At 40.2% G+C, this 19,655-nt stretch overlaps 1 protein-coding gene across 1 annotated transcript in view; it reads left to right on the plus strand.

The window, feature by feature from the left end:
* Positions 1-16,139, plus strand: part of LOC136378757 (uncharacterized) — a 34,073-nt gene extending 17,934 nt beyond the window's left edge. Inside the window, exon 2 of the mRNA XM_066345924.1 lies at positions 15,493-16,139. Within this exon, the coding sequence (XP_066202021.1) occupies positions 15,493-16,139 (647 nt within the window). The remainder of the gene's footprint in view (positions 1-15,492) is intronic.
* The last annotated feature ends 3,516 nt before the right edge of the window (positions 16,140-19,655 follow it).

Here is a 19,655-nt window from a genome sequence, read left to right on the forward strand (position 1 = left end):
ATGTGTGTAATAAAGGAAATATATAATATCTAGGATATATTTCTGTTCAGAAGAGCAATCAGAATATGATCAAGTTTCTAGACCTAAACATCAAGTAAAATACAAGAGTAGAAAAGCATGTTAAACAGTACCACAGGATTCAATCATCAAGATCTAGAATATAAAAAACTTTACAGGACAATTCTGTTTCATCAACAAATACATTACAAGGAAAATAAGAGGGAGAAACTTTGCAGTCTGAGGAGAATTGAGAACCAATGACAATTTAATGCTTTACTTCCATTCAAAGTATAATGAAAGTATGGCACTATTGTAAAAGTTTTATATTAAAAATTAATATCTGTTACCCTGGCCAAATAGCTCAGGTTAGAGCAGGGTTCCCCAAACTTTTTACACAGGGGGCCAGTTCACTGTCCCTCAGACCATTGGAGGGCCAGACTATAAAAAAAACTATGAACAAATCCCTATGCACACTGCACATATCTTATTTTAAAGTAAAAAAACAAAACAAAACAGCAACAAATACAATATTTAAAATAAAGAACAAGTAAATTTAAATCAACAAACTGACCAGTATTTCAATGGGAACTATGCTCCTCTCACTGACCACCAATGAAAGAGGTGCTCCTTCTGGAAGTGCGGCGGGGGCCGGATAAATGGCCTCAGGGGGCCGCATGCGGCCCGCGGGCCGTAGTTTGGGGACCCCTGGGTTAGAGCATAGTCCCGATACACCAAGGTTGCAGGTTCAATCCCCAGTCAGGGAACATACAAGAATAAACCCAGTGAAGGCATAAATAAGTAGAACAACAAATCCATGTTTCTCTCTCTTCCTTTCTCTCTCTAAAATCAATTTTAAAAAATTTTAAATTATTAATGTTTGAGCTATAAAAACAGTATTATTGTTATGTTTTTAAAACTGCCTTTATGGACATGGTAGGTTAGATCAGTGATAGATCATTGGCCTAGCATGTAGAAGTCCAAGGTTCAATACCCAGCCAGGGAACACAGGAGAAGCAACCATCTACTTCTCCACCCCTCTCAATTCCCAAACCCCTTCTCTCTCTCTTTCCCATCCACAACCATGGCTCAAATGGTTTGAGCAAGTAAGTTGGCTCCAGGTGTTAAAATGGCTCAGTTGCTGAGCAATGGAGCAATGTCCCAGGTGGGCAGAGCATTGACCCGTAGGGCGCTTGCCAGGTGGACCCCGGACAGGGAACACGTGGAGTCTGTCTCTCTGCCTCCCTACTCTCACTTAATTTAAGAAAAGGAAAAAAATGTCTTTATCTTTCAGAAATAGGTGTTGAAGTGATAGGATGTTTAAGATTCAATTTCAAATAATTTGGAACTAGTGAAGAAGTAAGAATAAATAAAATATGATTGGTATTAGTTGATAATTTTTTAATCTGAGTAATAGATACAAAGAGAACTTGCTATTCTATTCTAATTTTGATTATACTTGAAATATTTCAGAGTAAGTTTTTAAAAATGTATATATATTTTGAGGTTGAGTAAAAGTAGCTTATATAATATCGCATGCCAAAATAATTTCAGATGAATTAAATAGTTAAATGTTTACAAAGGGTGTCATACAAAACATGAACACCATATAGATGAATATTTTTGTCTTGATAGTAATAAAATTTTCCTCTTAAAAGCAATGAAATAAATCTCAAAGAAAAACATATTAACTACATAAAAGTTTGAAGTTTTGAAATTTATATATCTTTAAAAGTAAAAGTTTGGAAAAATATTTCTACACAGTATGACAAATTGTGGTTATTATTATTCCTTTATAAAAATGTTTATAAGCCTGACCAAGCAGTGGCACAGTGGGTAGAGCATCGAACTGGGATGCCAAGGACCCAGGTTCGAGACCCCAAAGTCGCCAGCTTGAGCGTGGGCTCATCTGGTTTGAGCAAAAACTCACCACCTTGGACCCAAGGTCGCTGGCTCCAGCAAGGGGTTACTCAGTCTGCTGAAGGCTCGTGGTCAAGGCACATGAGAAAGCAATCAATGAACAACTAAGGTGTCGCAATGCGCAATGAAAAACTAATGATTGATGCTTCCCATCTCTTTGTTCCTGTCTGCCTGTCTCTCTGACTCTCTGTCTCTGTAAAAATAAATAAATAAATAAATAAATAAATAAATAAATAAATAAATATAAAAATGTTTAAGAAAAACACAAGGATCTCAAGGAAAATGGGTATAAAAAAATTCACAAAGCAGAAAACAGAAATAGCTAATGTACAGTGTGTCTGTAAAGTCATGGTGCACTTTTGACCAGTCACAGGAAAGCAACAAAAGATGACAAAAATGTGAAATCTGCACCAAATAAAAGGAAAACCCTTCCAGTTTCTGTAGGATGATGTGGCAGCATATGCGCATGTGCAGATGATGATGTAACACCGTGTATACAGCGGAGCAGCCCACGGCCATGCCAGTTGAGATGTGGACGGTACAGAGGAAAGTTTAGTGTGTTCTGTGGCTCGCTAAACTCGAATCCATGACCAAAGTGCAACCTGAATATCGGTGTGTTTATAACGAAGTGTCACCACATAGCAATAACATTACTCGGTGGGATCTGCAGTTGAAGGAAACCGGCAGTTTGGTGGAGAAACCCTGTTCTGGTAGGCCATCAGTCAGTGACGAGTCTATAGAGGCTATACGGGATAGCTACCTAAGGAACCCTAAAATATCTGTGTGTGAGAGCCCACATGGAACTGCACTGAATAGTTATGAAACTGGGAAAGTTTTCCTTTTATCTGGTGCATATTTCACATTTCTATCGTCTTTTGTTGCTTTCCTGTGACCAGTCAAAAGTGCACCATGACTTTACAAACACACTGTACTTATCAAATTAATCTCATGAGTAATTATAGAAATATAAATTAAAACAGAATTTCTAATTCACAAATTTTAAAATTTATAATATTTAAAACTGGCTTGAATATTTTATATAGGCATTACAATAAACTTGTTGAAAATGAAAATCAATACAAATATTCTATAGGGTAATTTTGGCAATATGGATTAAGCAACATTAGGAAAAAAGTTCATACCTTCTGAGGCCATTATTCTACATCCAATAAATCAAGGAAAGTGCAATAGATTGTATGCAAAAATGGCTGCAGTAGCCATGGTCTTCCAGCTACTCAGGCCTCTTCTCAGGTAGGTGATTTGCTTCTCCTCCCATCAGAAGTGGAGTTTATTTCTCCAGCCATTGAACCTGGCTTTGGTCATGACATTTGCTCTGGTCAGCTGGACTAGAGAAAATGTGACATGACTAAGACTCATGAATGACTTGTGGATGGGTGTTTCCCTCTCCTGCTGTTGGGGGCCCTGCTGCTACCATAAATAAGTCTGGGCTAGCCTCTTGGAGAATGAGAGGCCAGGTGGGGAGAGGCCCAATCATCCCATTGCCCCAGACATCGGTGTTATGTCATCTAGACCACCCAGCCCCAACAGGGGAGGAACCATGGAATTGGTCTTATTAGTGGACAGCAGCAGACATAGCATGATTGTACATGGTGGAGACCAGAGCAGGAAGAGTCTGTTTCTGAGCAGTTATGAGACTAATGCACAACAGACAAAAAGATTCTGTCAACCTATAGAATCATGAAAAAATAAATGCTTGTTATTTTAAGCCAGTTGTAGTCAACCTGGTCCCTACCGCCCACTAGTGGGCGTTCCAGCTTTCATAGTGGGTGGTAGCGGAGCAATCAAAGTATAAATAAAAAGATTTAATTATAGTAAGTTGTTTTATAAAAATTTATTCTGCCAAACTTAGCAAAAATCCAACATAAAGTACTTGGTAATTAATTATTATTATATGCTTTAACTTGCTGTAACTCTGCTTTATAAATTATATAAAGTAAAGTTACTTCCCTACTTTATAAATCACCATTACTATGGAACCGGTGGGCGGTTAGAAAATTTTACTACTAACAGAGATACAAAAGTGGGCGGTAGGTATAAAAAGGTTGACTACCCCTGTTTTAAGCCATTAAGTTTGAAGTGATTTCTTAATAAAACCTGAATTACTAGAAGCAATCAGAAAAAGAAATAATTGTATATGTACAAAGATGTTCATTTTAATATCATTTATATTAATAAACTAGAAGCAATCTAAACACTCAAGAAGAAAAAAATGCTTAATCATAATAACAGCTACAGACTTAAAGATGATAAAATCATTAAAAACCATATTTTCAAAATATAATGATATTATGTCATTGATAATTTTATCAATGATGTGAAACTTAATGATATTAAAAATGTTTCCAATGGAAAATTAAATTTAAAAGGCAGGTTATAGAATTACTTGTAAAATATGATGTTCAATTATGCAAATGTGTGTGCATGTTGTATCACAGAGAGATATTTGACCTAAAGACTTAATTTAAAAGCTGCTGTCTTAACATCTGCACGCAGGGTCTCACTGTATCTCTAGGGAAACACTTCCTGGCTCCTGTGTGGTCCCCTGCAGTTATGCAATGTAAAGCAAGAGTGAGCACGTAAACATGTTGAAGCAATCTGCACGCAGAAGGTCCTGACTGAGGTGTTCTGTTGTGTAAATGTAAAACAGCAGCACTTGAAAATCACATCTCTGAAGATCAATTCCTTTAGAGAATGTTTCTTCTCTAAGCTTGGACTTCGACAGCCACATACATTCAAATCATTGCTTGTTCTTACAAAGATGTGATGTTACTTCCATGAGCAGGATTTTTTTGCAGAAGGTGAAGCTCACAGATGGAAAGGTATGATCTTCACATGACATGGAAAAGCTCTGGAAATCAAGGTCCATGTTGGGCTTAATGTGGTAATAACCTAGACTTTGGGAAATGTTCCCTTAAACTAGTATGAGGGAATGAATCATCAGTCCCCATGGCCAGACAGACCACCCCCTGTGGGTGGAGTTGGAAATGGAAGTTCCTACTTTCAATTACTCTGTTAAAAGGGTTAACATTTGGGCAGTCAGTGAAAAGGGAGGTAGGCCATCTTGGACCCTACTAAATTGGGGTGGGGGGCTTTCCATTTCCTTTGAGGTTACAGCCAGTTCAACTTTACATGTGGGCACTTCTAGAAGCAGTTTTAAGTTATTTTCTGTTATTCTCTTCTATATCCCTTAAACACCAGTAAATTCTTTTGAAAAAACACAGCCTGTTCTCCGCTCTGCACTGGGAAGTTATGGAATTAAAGGGGAAGACCAAGAGGTAAGCAGTGTCCGGTCCTGAAAGATGGAGTGGGGGTCACCAGGCAGGAACCATCGAACTGGCATGCCAGCGGGCAGAAGCAGACGCAGCGTGTTTGCACACGGTGGAGGCCAGAGTCCGGTCCTGAAGACGGAGTGGGGATCACCAGGCAGGAACCATCAAACTGGCATGCCAGTGGGCAGAAGCAGACGCAGCGTGTTTGCACACGGTGGAGGCCAGAGCAGGTACGAGTCTCTTTCTGAGCATTCATGAGACTGAGCCTCTGAAACACACTCAGAGCTACTGACGAACACTTTCAGGCAACTTTACTGCTCACAAAAATGAGGGGATATTTCAAAATGAATATGAAGCTATAAGATATCCCCTCATTTTTGTGAGCAGTATAATTTGTTGGAACACAAGCTAATATAATTGAACATTAAAAACAAAGGGTAAGGAAAACTATTAAGGTGACTTTATTTTGTCGCCTTGGGCAAATAAGGGCACCTTGGCTTAACAGTTAATATCTAAATATATACATGTCTGTGTAGGAAAGACAAAAAGAGAAAGACATGCAGCAAAATGTGAACAGACTGGGTCGCTGCTTGCCATGGGATTGTTAGAAGTTCCTCTTTTCTTTTGTATACTTTCCACATTTTTTGTAAAATTTCTACCATAATAACCAGAACAAATGTTGCTTTTTCAAACTCAGCAAATGGCCTTCTTTTAGGGTAACACTGTAGATGTCTGAAAGACTGACGTTCCCCAGAACTCTTCTGCCTTCTTCTATTTCAAAGATTATAAGATTGTCCATCTGCCCCTGGGTACTCTTCATGTTGTACCCCCAGCGACATCTTTTCTCTTTCACATTTCTATAATCTCTTTCAAATTCTCTTTTCCTTGCCACCACCCATAGGTCCTTCCAAGAAAACTTATGTTTTAATAGAGGTCTAAGTTAAGGCAATGCAACTATAATCAGTGAGGACCCAATCAATAGCCAAAACACAAGGAAGGTATTTTGTGTTATTTGGCTTCTCCTGAGAAATAAGAAGTCCTTTCATCCACACAGCCCCTAGATATAACAGAATTTTCTTTTTATACTTTATATTTATAAAGCTAGATTCTCTGAACCTTTCTTGGAGGACTTCAAAGGGCTTGATGGGTGGCTCCAAGGAGAACCGTCTTCCTCGCTACTCCTTCTGCCTGAGGCCACTGTAGCATCAACAGACAGAGACACCCAACTCACATCTGGGAAGCCTGGCAGCACAGGCTGGCCCAGAGCACCAGAGCACCTCGCCTTTTTCTTTCTTTCTTCCTTTCCTTTCCTTTCCTTCCCTTCCCTTCCCTTTCCTCTTTCCTCTTTTCTCTTTCCCCTTTCCCCTTTCCCCTTTCCCTTCCTTTCCTTTCCATTTCTTTCTTTCTCTTTCTTTCTTTCTTTCTTTCTTTCTTTCTTTCTTTTTTTTTTTTTTTTTTTTGTATTTTTCTGAAGTTCGAAATGGGGAGGCAGTCAGACTCCTGCATGCGCCTGACCGGGATCCACCCGACACGCCCACCAGGGGGCAATGCTCTGCCCATCTGGGGCATTGCTCTATTGTATCCAGAGCCATTCTAGTGCCTGAGGCAGAGGCCACAGAGCCATTCTCAGTGCCCGGGCCAACTTTGCTCCAATGGAGCCTTGGCTGCGGGAGGGGAAGAGAGAGACAGAGAGGAAGGAGAGGGGGAGGGGTGGAGAAGCAGATGGGCGCTTCTCCTGTGTGCCCTGGCCAGGAATTGAACCCAGGACTCCTGCACGCCAGGCCGATGCTCTACCACTGAGCCAACCGGCCAGGGCCAAGAATGGAAACACCTCGCCTTTTTCATCAGAACTCTCTGCAAAAGGAAGTGATTGAAGTCCCTGAATCCTAACAGACACTAAGGAGTTCATCCTTCATTTTCTCTGTCATAAAGCCAGTATGTAAATATCATACTAGTGAACTTGGGGAAGATAAGGCAAAAAGTGGAGGGAAGGGTGCAGACAGGGGAAGTCATGTTCCTGAAGACAAACTGTCTATTCGTAACTTGACCAAGGAGAAAGCTATCAAGGATACAGCACTGACACCACCCCTTCCCCTTTCTGTGCGAATAGCAGTGGCGTCAGTCAACCAGGGTGCTCTCTCTCCCCAAACTCAGGGCAGCCTCATGGCTTTTCTCAACACAGTACTAAGGGCAGCAGTGCTGGCCCTGGCTAGTAGCTCAGTTGGTTAGAGCACTATCCCGATACACTAGGGTTGCAGGTCCATCCCCGGTTAGGGCACATACAAAACTCAACCAAGATATGCATAAATAAGTGGAACAATATATCAATGTTCTCTTTCTCTCTTTCTCTTCCTCCCTTTCTCACTCACTAAAATCAATTGAGTGGATGGATGGATGCCTATGAACACAGGCAGCCAGTGCCAACTGACTGGAGTCTGCCATGGCCAGCCTAAGGTACACCTTCTCCTCCCTCATCTGTAGTGTACCATCAAATAAGATGTCTCAAGAGCCAGAAATACAAGCAGGAGGAAGTATATTATTGCAGGAAGATGGGTAGTATGCCAATATCAGGCTCAGGCACAAAGCAGAATGGAAGAAAGTATACCACAAGAGAGGAACCAGGTTAACTTTCAGGAAGTGGATAATGAAAGCCAAGTAGTCTGTATCTCATAAACCCAGGTAATCCACATTCTGATCCTGAGAGATGGATAGTATCAACTTCATTTTATAGATGAATAAACTGAAGTTCAGAAAGTTTATGTCACGATAAGGAAGCAGAGCTGGGCAGCTTTTGAATTCAAGTCAGTCTGATTAGAAAACTCATCTACTTTCAATGACACTAAATAGCAGGCATCTGAAAGATAAATATACCATCGCTCATGAGTAGGTCTATTTTACCCCAAATCACATAATCTCAAAAGAACTGCTCTGTCTAGGGCTAGAGCTGAAGATAAGAGATCACTGGGTTGTTCAGCACTCAAAAGTGTCTTACTTCTTAGTGAGCAAAGAATAGTTAATCCTTCAGACAAAAACTTATCTCTGTACATGGTTAGATGGAGATTTTTACCAGCCATTTCAGTCTTACTTTAATCTCTGTGTAGCTCCTTTCCAGCTATTATCTGTTAAGCTTCTCTCTTGTTTGCTGGATATTTCATACCAGAAGTAACGGAATGCAGAGCAAGGGGTTGCATACTATCCCTTTGGTTTCCATTTAAATTTACAGCTTGCCAGTATGAAAAGAGTGCCTGGATGCTAACTAAGGTGGTGATTATACTTTCCATCAATTAGTTTGCATTTTGACACAATGTTCATGACCCCCCTTCTCCTCCTTCATAACAAAGGGCTGCTTAACTCAACACATACATACACGCATGCTTTCTCCCAGGCATTTTACTGAGTTACAGAGTATGTGTCACCCACATGTGCCTGCCACAATATATTAATTGGGCTGAAAAAGTGACCAGAAACATATTTACACTAGTAAATTCCCACCACAGAGACCACTTTTTCACTACAGTACTATTTTTTTCACCACCCCACTCTAGGATTAATTATCCTGTTGCCATGTAACATTCCTCTCAACCCTTAAAATTTTCAAGCTAGAAAATCTTTGTTTGATAGTTTTCCAAAGAAAATCACTTTTATGGAATATTCATTTCTGAATAGAGAAACCCTCTGTGTACTTTTTAGATGATTATGATAACCAGGAATAAGAAGCTAGAAGTGGTACAGACATAGGGTTGCTAGACAAAATAGAGGGTGCCCTGTTATATTTGAATTTCAGATAAACAATGATTTTTTTAAAGTCTAAGAATGTCCCATGCAATATGCAAACATATACTAAAAAAAAATTAGTCATTGTGTATCTGTAATTCAAGTTCAACTAACAGGACATATTTTGATTTACAATATCTGGCAACCCTATGCAAGTGGAAAAAGCATAGGGAAAAAGAAGGGCAAGATTCACAGACATTACAAATACTTGGTCATAAAAGTGCAGTCTGGGCCCTGGCCAGTTGGTTCAGCAGTAGAACATCTGCTTGGCATGTGGAAGTCCTGGGTTCAATTCCTGGTCAGGGCACACAGTAGAAGCGACCATCTGCTTCTCCACCCCTCTCTGCACCCTTCCTGCAGCCATGGCTCAATTGATTCAAGTAAGTTAGCCCAGGGAACTGAGGATGGCTCCATGAAGCCTCCAGGCTCAAGCACTAAAAATAGCTTAGGTGCCAAAAACAGCTCTAAATGTGCAGGCATCACCAGTAGGGGGCTTGCCTGGTTGATCCTCATGGGGGTGCATGTGGCAGTCTGTCTCTCTGTCTCTCCTCCTATCACTTAAAAGAAAAAAAGAGTGTGATCTGCTAGAACAAATGCTCTAAATAGGCTAAACAAACTGCCTACTTCTGCTGTATGCATTGTGATAATTTCAAAGTAAATGGAAAAAAGGGATTCTGGAAAACGAACAAACATACTTCAAAGGCCATAAAGGTTACTGGGCTTTTTCTAGGAGAACCTTTTCATGAGATTCTAGAGATCCCCAGTCATAAGACCATCAGTCTGCCAGGATATCCAACATAGAAATGAGACTGTCCCATAATATGGGAGATGAAGGGAAATACTCTTCCCGATTGAAAATGAAGATTTATAACCACTTATGCATCTCATAACAATTTCTCTAAGTTTACCTTCATTTTTTTAATAGAACCGAATATGGTACTCTAATATGTCCTCATAATCACTAAAGACAAATGCTTTAATTAAATTATCAATAAATTCATTGAAGGCTACTAAATGCACATACAGTATTATGCTTACAATTAAGGTAATAAAATGAAAAAGATAGTCTGAACCCAAGAAAGACAATGAGAAAGACACAAATAACGATGATGGGCAGCACAAAATACACATTGCCTAAAAAGCATGAATGAAGTACTAAGTGAGCAGCCAGCTGGAGGTGGGAATGGGCCAATGAAATCTGAGCTTAACCTTGAAGGAAGGGTATGAATTCAATATGCAGGCAGTGAACAGCCCGTAGTCCAGTGTTTTGAACAAAGACAGAAGATTGAAGCAACATCATGGTTCAAGAAGCACAGAGCAGTGCAGTCAGTGGAGACTTTAGTAGCAGAGTAAATTGGAGAAGGGGTAGCTAAAAGTCATGTTATAGAGGAATTTCACTGCTAAAAGTATATATTTTGGCAATAAAAAGTTATCAAAGATTTTCAAGGGCAAGAATACTTACAAGATCTGGTTTTAGAAATATTAGCATAGAGAACAATATGAAAGTTAGCCTACAGAGTTTGGAGATCAGGATACTAGCAGAGGAGTATGCTGTCTGTCCAAGAGGCATATTTATACCAAAGAAGAAGCAATAGGAAAGAGAGCCATTAAAGAGGTCTGACAATGGCTGGTCAGGGAAGTAGAACAACATGAAGAAACTGGAGTCACAAAGTCAGAGACAAAAACAGGTTAGCTGAGAACTGAAAGCTTTCAAGCAGGCCACTCCCAAAAAGAGGCAGTTGGATTTTATTTTATTTTTTATTTTTGTGTGTGTGTCTGTGTTTTTCTGAAGTTGGAAACGGGGAGGCAGTCAGACAGACTCCTGCATGTACTCGACAGGGATCCACCCAGCATGCCCACCAGGGGGCGATGCTCTGCCCCTCTGGGCATTGCTCTGTTGCAACCAGAGACATTCTAGCTCCTGAGGCAGAGGCCACAGAGTCATCCTCAGTGCCCGGGCCAACTTTGCTCCAATGGAGCCTTGGCTGCGGGAGGGGAAGAGAGAGACAGAGAGGAAGGAGAGGGGGAGGGGTGGAGAAGCAGATGGGCGCTTCTCTTGTGTGCTCTGGCCGGGAATCGAACCCGGGACTCCTGCACGCCAGGCCAACGCTCTACCACTGAGCCAACCAGCCAGGGCCAGAGGCAGTTGGATTTTAAAAGAAAGCATCCTGGATAGAATTTTCAGACAGCAATTTTAGACCTTGGTTAGGGCAGGGTTTGGGTAAAGAGGGAATGGGAGCAGCAGCCCTTTTAAATGCATATCTCACTTAAAAGGAAAAGGGGAAATTCTAGGAGATAAAAAATAAAAACAAAAAAAAAAATAATAAAAGAAGGAAGCAGAAAACCAGAGAGAAAAGCAATACTGACTCAGTGACTATGCTGATGGGACAGCTCCATTCCAGGAACCTAGAGCCACTCAGTAAAAGGACACCAAGTCTTCACAAAGTGGAGAGTGGGAACTTTGATGCCCATAAAACCCAAGACCTTTGAAAGACTAGATGTTCCATGAAACGGTGGATTAGAAGAAAAAATTACCCACTTACAAAGGAAGACAACATGAAAATTTATTGTATTAGGCCCTGGCCAGTTGGCTCAGTGGTAGAGTGTTGTCCCAGGGTGTGGATATCCTGGGTTCAATTGCCAGTGAGGGCACACAGGAGAAGCGACCATCTACTTCTCCACCCCTCCTCCGCCTCTCTCTCTCTCTCTCTCTCTCTCTTTTTCTTCTCCTCCTGCAGCATTGGCTCAATTGGTTCCAATGCATCAGCCCCAGGCACTGAGGATGGCTCTGTTGAGCCTCCATCTCAAATGCTAAAAATAGCTTGGGTAAGAGCATGGCCCCACATGGGCAGAGCATCAGCCCCAGATGGGCAGAGCATTGGCCCCAGATGGGCAGAGCATTGGCCCCAGATAGGGGTTGCCAAGTGGATCCTGGTCGGGGCACTTGTGGGAGTTTGTCTCTCTATCTCCCTTCCTCTCACTTGGAAAAGAAGGGGGAAAAATTACTGTATCAGCCTCAGCTCGTTAGGAAAATAAAACCTCCCCATTTCCTAGCTATTAGTAGCTAAATAAAACAGGGGTCCCCAAACTTTTTACACAGGGGGCCAGTTCACTGTCCCTCAGACCGCTGGAGGGCCGGACTATAAAAAAAGCTGTGAACAAATCCCTATGCACACTGCACAGATCTTATTTTAAATTAAAAACAAAACAAAACGGGAACAAAGACAATATTTAAAATAAAGAACAAGTAAATTTAAATCAACCAACTGACCAGTATTTCAATGGGAACTATGCTCCTCTCACTGACCACCAATGAAAGAGGTGCCCCTTCCGGAAGTGCGGCGGGGGCCAGATAAATGGCCTCAGGGGGCCGCATGTGGCCCGCGGGCCCGTAGTTTGGGGACCCCTGAGATAAAAGCTAGGACAAATACTTAATGGGACACACTTAATACTTTAAAAAGTACTTGTTATCTTTTTTTAGTTTAACTGGATGTTCTATATATTTAATTCCAAAATCTTTCATATGAATCTTTCCCTTCCTCCCTCACAACCAAGAATTTTTAAGTACAGGCCAATTCTACATGAGCTTGAGGCTCAAAATTATTCAAACATTGGGGATTATAAAACCATAAGCCAAAATACCAACTCAACGTTGTCCTCATTTGGTAGCTGTAAAGCCAGTAGCCATGGCCACCATCACAGCCACCTGGCCTGTGCAGGTTCGCATTTGATTCAGACAGACAGTAATGAAACAATGGAGCCAAGAACTGGTGGGCCATTAGCTTTAATCCTAGCTTGCACCAGGTGGGCAAGAAATACACATAGTGGGAAAACACTTCTCTTTCCATTCAGGGCTCCCAAAACCATTGACTTATCCAAGTTTTCCTAGGATCAAAGGTTTGTACCTCACCAGCCTTATTCACCTCTGTTCCCCATCTCCTTCTCTCTGCACAAACTCTGTACAAACTTGCTTCTTCTTCAGCACTCCACCATCTTGGCTGTTTCTCCTCTCCTCCACGTGGCCTTTCTTTGCTCTCCTCCTTAATGCTAATCTCAGGAACCAAGAGAGAGCAAGCTCCCGGTCTACCCCATTTAATAGTGTAGAAATCAAAACCTTTAGTCCAATATACAAACAAGGAAATCTCTGATACAAAGTCACTTATCTAAGGCATAATGGGATTCCTCTCGAGAGTGCACCACCCCACATCATGCAACAGTCAAGGGTGTGGGGAAAAGCTTAGTCTTAAAACTAAGCCTTAGGCTATAACGACCCTGCCTGCTTACAGCCTGTCCCCCACACCCAATGCAAACTATAAGCGAGCAAACATATACATCATATTTACAAATTTATTTGACCAACAGTAGCTTCCAAATGTGTATAGCAGAAGCATATATAAAGGGATAAACACCCACCCAGAACTATCAGGATTCCCACAGATAAAGAGCTGCCAGTAGGAATTCTTAATTCAAAATTCTATCTAAGGAAACAGGACAACAAGGAAAGGAATTTATAGAAATAAAAACCATGGCCTGACCAGGCGGTGGCACAGTGGATAAAGTGTTAGACTGGGATGCAGAGGACCCAGGTTTGAGACCCTGAGGTCGCCAGCGTGAGCACGGGCTCATCTGGTTGAGCAAAAAAAAAAAAAGCTCACCAGCTTGGACCCAAGGTCGCTGGCTCCAGCAAAGGGTTACTCGGTCTGCTAAAGGTCCGTGGTTAAGGCACATATGAGAAAGCAATCAATGAACAACTAAGGTGTACAAAAAACTGATTATTGATGCTTCTCATCTCTCTCCATTCCTGTCTGTTCTATCTATCCCTCTCTGACTCTCTTTCTGTCCCTGTAAAAAACAACAACAAAAAACAACAACCATGAAAACAGACTTCCTAGGACCTTCTATAATTTATAAGAGATAAGAAAACATAAATAAACAATCTTGAAAGAGAAACAAATTAGACTTACAGACATTAAAATAGATATTCTAGATATTGAAACATTTGAAATGTAATTGCTGAAATAAAAAATTTAATGGGTTGTTTAAAAAGCAAATTGAACAGAATATGGAAGAGAGAATCAATAAACTGAAAGATTTCTAAGTTTATGAACTGTAACAAATAGAACTAATGGGAAGAAAAATAAGTTTTACAAAAATTAAAAATAAAATGAGATTTAGCATACATCTAATTGGAGTGTCATAAGTTAACAATATTTAAAAATATAAACACCAAAAAAGATATCCTTGATGAAACCATGAATCACCAGATTCAAAAACAAAAAAATTTTAAACTTTTTAAAATTAAAATATCTTTTAATCCACACCTAGACATACCACAGCAATACTAACAGTCAAAAAGACAAATAGGACCTTAAAAGCAGCCAAAGTTACTTCAAAACATATATATTAGAATGATACAAAGAAATTAATTAGAAGGATAGCAAATCTCTCGGAAGCCATAAGAAAATAACTTCAACTTAAATTTCATACCTACCTAAATCCCCACTCTAGAATGAAGTTAAAAAAATGTATTTTCTGACAAAAAATTTAGAGCTGTCATGAGTAGACTTTCACTAAAACAATCACTACAGAAAGTCTGAAATGAATGATGACTAAAGATATAGTTAAATGTGTAGGTAAAATAAATCATGCAGTAAAAAAAATAATATGATAGTGTCAAATTAGGTAAGTACAAAAACAAGATGAGACTAAAATAAGAGACTTTTTATAAAGGAAGAGATAGTTATTGGATTAAGTTCAGCATGCACTTACAATTTATTTTTGAAATTAAAATGGTCTTTTAAAAAATAAACTAGAAATTAATTAAAACAAAACTCATAATAATTAAGAATAAAAAGCTCTCTGAAACTAGTCTAAATAGTTACAGATGTCATACAGCCAAATGTTAAACTTCTGTTAATCACAAAACCATTAAAAGGTTTTTTAGCCTGACCTGTGGTGGCGCAGTGGATAAAGCATCGACCTGGAATGCTGAGGTCACCGGTTCAAAACCCTGGGCTTGCCCAGTCAAGGCACATATGGGAGTTGATGCTTCCTGCTCCTCCCCCAGTTCTCTCTCTCTCTCTCTTCTCAAAAAAATGAATAAATAAAAATAATTTTAAAAAAAAGGTTTTTTAAAAATATAATAAACAAAAGAGCCACAGAGTGGGAGAACAATTTCAAACATATAGATGCATCCAGAGTAAACATCCATAATATGAGACACCTACAAGTCAAAAAGAAAAATAATTCACAGGAAAAAAAATAATGCAAAAAGATAGGAAAACACAATTCATAGAAGAGGAAACATAAATGACTGACAGATATAAGGTAACCGGCTTAATCGTAATCACAACACCTCTCTGCGGACCATTTCTCATGGCACCCCAAATCCAAAGGTAGTAAGCAACTTTGTGCCCAACAATTACAAACAACTCACATTTTATCCTCAGGCTACTTGACACTAAAGCAATCAGACTGTCCCTAAGTCCTACAGGGGTCTTCTCCTGTTCAGCTCACAGGAAGGGGGAGCAACAGGCGGGGACACTCACTGAAGGAAACCCTGCAGAAGGCCTGTCCAACAACGCATCCAAAGGCACTGAAGGAAACCCTGCAGAAGGCCTGTCCAAGAATGCGTCCAAAGGCACTGAAGGAAACCCTGCAGAAGGCCTGTCCAACAATGCATCCAAAGGCACTGAAGGAAACCCTGCAGAAGCCCTGTCCAACAATGCGTCCAAAGGCACTGAAGGAAACCCTTCAGAAGGCCTGTCCAACAATGCGTCCAAAGGCACTGAAGGAAACCCTTCAGAAGGCCTGTCCAACAACGCATCCAAAGGCACTGAAGGAAACCCTGCAGAAGGCCTGTCCAACAATGCGTCCAAAGGCACTGAAGGAAACCCTGCAGAAGGCCTGTCCAACAACGCATCCAAAGGCACTGAAGGAAACCCTGCAGAAGACCTGTCCAACAATGCGTCCAAAGGCACTGAAGGAAACCCTGCAGAAGGCCTGTCCAACAATGCATCCAAAGGCACTGAAGGAAACCCTGCAGAAGGCCTGTCCAACAATGCGTCCAAAGGCACTGAAGGAAACCCTGCAGAAGGCCTGTCCAACAATGCGTCCAAAGGCACTAGCGCTCAAGCACACCTCTGGGAAACACCCTGAGGCCCCTCTGACCACTTGCCTGCCCATGAGCCCTGTTTGCACCAAGCAATAATGCTGATATCTTTCCTGAACCCTTAATGCAAAAGTTGCAAACTATGTGTCCAAAAACAGGAGAATATATAATTAAATTGTGAAATTTCATACACTGGAACACCATCAGCATTGCTTAATCGCACCAAAACAATAATGAATGTAAATATAGAGAAACAAGTTACAGAAGAATATATACAGCATAATACCACTTACATAATGTTTACAAATGTGGTAAGCAATAGGACATAGGAATTATACATGCACATGTATTTAGTACTACTACCAAAAGAATAATATGAAAATAAAAATGACCAAATCTAAATTCAAAATAGTGGTGACATCATTGACTATCAAGAGGAACTGAGATATGATTAGCGATAGTACTCAGGAACATAAATTTATTCATAATGTTTTATTTGTTAAGCTAAGCCAAGTGGTGATACACAGGTCTTCACTGTGTTCTTCTACACACTTTCATATCTTAAATATTTTTAAATAAATGTTTTAAAAGAATGGGTATGAGGTAAGGAAACATAGTTAGTCCATATCACTCTTGCAAAGGAGGAAATTCACAAGGGTTGCGGATAGTTTCTTTTAGGTAGGGCCCCTTGGAGGCCACACAAATGGGATTCAGTACGAAAGGAGATATTTTCCAGAATGTTCTTAAGTCATTCTATAGCACTGAGGTGACTATAAATAAAAGCATATCTTCACTGGCTTAGGGAGGTGAACTATATAATAGTTTTCTTTCAATTCATAAACTTCTGCACAAATAAATATTCATTTTGCCTCTCTTTTAATATACTAAACAAGCCCTACACACAATAACACTTCACTTGCAAATAAACCACCTTCTACAGTCCATAAGCACATGTCAATGTTTAGGCTAGAGTTGCACAGATATTCACTGCATATACTTCTGGTCTGATATGGTAGCTAGCTCTGTCTGTAACTATTTTCCCAGTGAATGAATGAATAAATAGAACAAATAAAAATGTCTTAAATGATGAGTATGTGTTTAAATGGCTCAAATTCATGTTGACTGCAGACAAAGCACAAATAATAAATAAGAACCACTACACACCAAGTACTATGCTAGGCACTAGCGGTGTAAAAACAGTTTCAATACTTCCTAAGAATCCATGCCAAACTTGTATAACTTTTATTACCCCTTATGGAAATGACTCCCTCATTCTCCTATGCTTTTTTGAAAATACAGATTTTGCTCAGTATCTCTCTTTATCCCTATTCAGCAAACAGGCATAGATATAGGTAGATAAAAGTGACAGTTAAATTGTAGAGTCAAATAGTTGCTCCTTGCAGCAGGGAGGGTTCTCTGGCATTTGGATATCTGTTGTGATTATAGGCAGCTCTGTTCATATGGAATCAGAGATTTGTTTTTAGTTGTTAGAGCAACAAATGTTAGCAACAAGATATTTCTCTGCTTTCTATAGTAAAAGGTTATTTTCTTTCTTTCTACTGTTTAGTAATATAAATTCTTTTCCCCCCTTCAAATTATAAGATTACTTTATGAGAGAATATATAGGGTTCTAATTTTATGTTAAGAGATATATCATTTTTACCTTTATCAATCATCTAGTGGCTTCTTCCACAGCTGCCTCTGGTTCTGCATTTTCTGGCCACCAAGAGTAAGTGACTTTCCTCAAATTGGGTCCATAATCCTAGCCCATTGTTGGAAGCCAGTCAAGAGCTGGGAAGACTCTAGAAAGAGGGTTTCTGGAACAGGTCAGAGGCAGGACCCAACCACCCCGTCCATGGCCATCTCCTGCTCCCGCCTGGCTGGGTTTGGCACTAACCCAGAGAAGGTGAAGGCGAGCACATGAGCATAACTTCCTGCCAGGGCAAAAGCCAGCCCCCAGGCCATGGCCGCCCGGCTCTGGGAGGCTACGGTTTGTCCAGTTTAACCAGCTCCACCTGAGGGAACCCTGTGCCTCAGCATGTAGGGACTAGTAGGGGTGGCAGGACTTCAACAAATCAGATGTCTGCTTAGCAGGGCCAGCTTGAGTTCAAAGTCTTCCCAAGTAGGCTCACCATCCATCCACTCTGCCATAGAAATGGAAAACTTACTGCTGCAAGATGTCCTTCTTTGTTTAATGATCCACACACCCATCCTGGTTACTGCTCATTAGTGAAACAGCCCAGATTTCACCATTTTACCCAGATAAACATATATTATAGAAAGCCTTATCTTCAGAGTCAGGCAGTCTCTGCCTGTTATTTCTGCTGCAACGATTCACAGAAGAGTGAATCGATCAGCCAGAGAGGAGGGAAGGAGAATGTTGTTCCTATACCCTAAAAGGGGGAGGAGGGATAGGGAGTTAAAAGTTAGAACTAGAGTATGGTCTTTGTGGAGTGAGACTAACATGTTTTGCAAGCAAAAATTCAAAACTGAGATACCAGTGACATTGCACATTGCCCTGAAATATTTACAGGAAATAAGATTTTTCAGAGCAACCTTTATACATCTGAGATAATGTAGTGAGAACTCTAACTGCTGACGAACTGGATTCCTGGATTCCAACAGCAGTTGGTCCATTCATTTATAACAGTAAATAAATGTTATGAAAGATCATGTAGCAAGCATGATCTAAACAGCTAAATATGAAAGGCTTGCATTATGGCCAGGCATGCATTTCTGGCAGAGGAAGTAAAAGTTTGTTCAAAATATCTTTTTTTAGAATACTATGAGGAAGAATGTCATCATTGGAATACTGCAAACCATAGCAAGTTTTGTCTTATTTTTTTTTGTCTTACGGAATGAGAAATAACATCAGTTTACATGTCATCTGAGAATAAAGGAATTTATTTTGCTGAAAGGCATCCAAATCTCCCTCTCTTTGGAAGACTTTGTTACTGAAACAAACATCATTGTTAATTATTTGGCCATTTATGGGATGGTATCTAAATACAAGTTTGTTTCATCAACAAGTCTGCACGTTCAGACATATTTTATTGACCTAGTAACTTAATCAAAGTTAGGCTCCCATGACAATCTTAAGGAAATGCTAACATTTCAAGCCCCATTATGCTAAATTCAGTAGGTGTTCCTACCATAGGAGCAGAAGACCATATACAAATAAAATATTATCTGAAATTGTCTCAACCAACCCCACAACTCCTCCCTGGTCTGCAAAATTCCTCTTTCTCCTGTATTTCCTATAGTGATAAATGAATTCCAGCCATTTCCCAAGCCAGGATCCCAAGAATCATCCCTGGTTGCCCTATTCCAGGCCCCTTCATCCATTTGGTATCTGGGCTGTAGCGTCTAATGCTTTAATAATTCTCAGATATATCCCCATTGCCACTGCCTCTGTTCAGCCCTTTGAAATTTTCACCTGAATTAATCCAATAATCTCCCAACCAATCTCCCTGCCTTCAATCTTCTCATCTACAAGTGACTTTTTAATTTATTTCTTTTTTATGAAGTGAGAAGTGGGAGGCAGAGAAACAGACTGGGCTCCA

Source organism: Saccopteryx leptura, chromosome 7 (assembly GCF_036850995.1).
Source record: "Saccopteryx leptura isolate mSacLep1 chromosome 7, mSacLep1_pri_phased_curated, whole genome shotgun sequence".
NCBI lineage: Eukaryota > Metazoa > Chordata > Mammalia > Chiroptera > Emballonuridae > Saccopteryx > Saccopteryx leptura.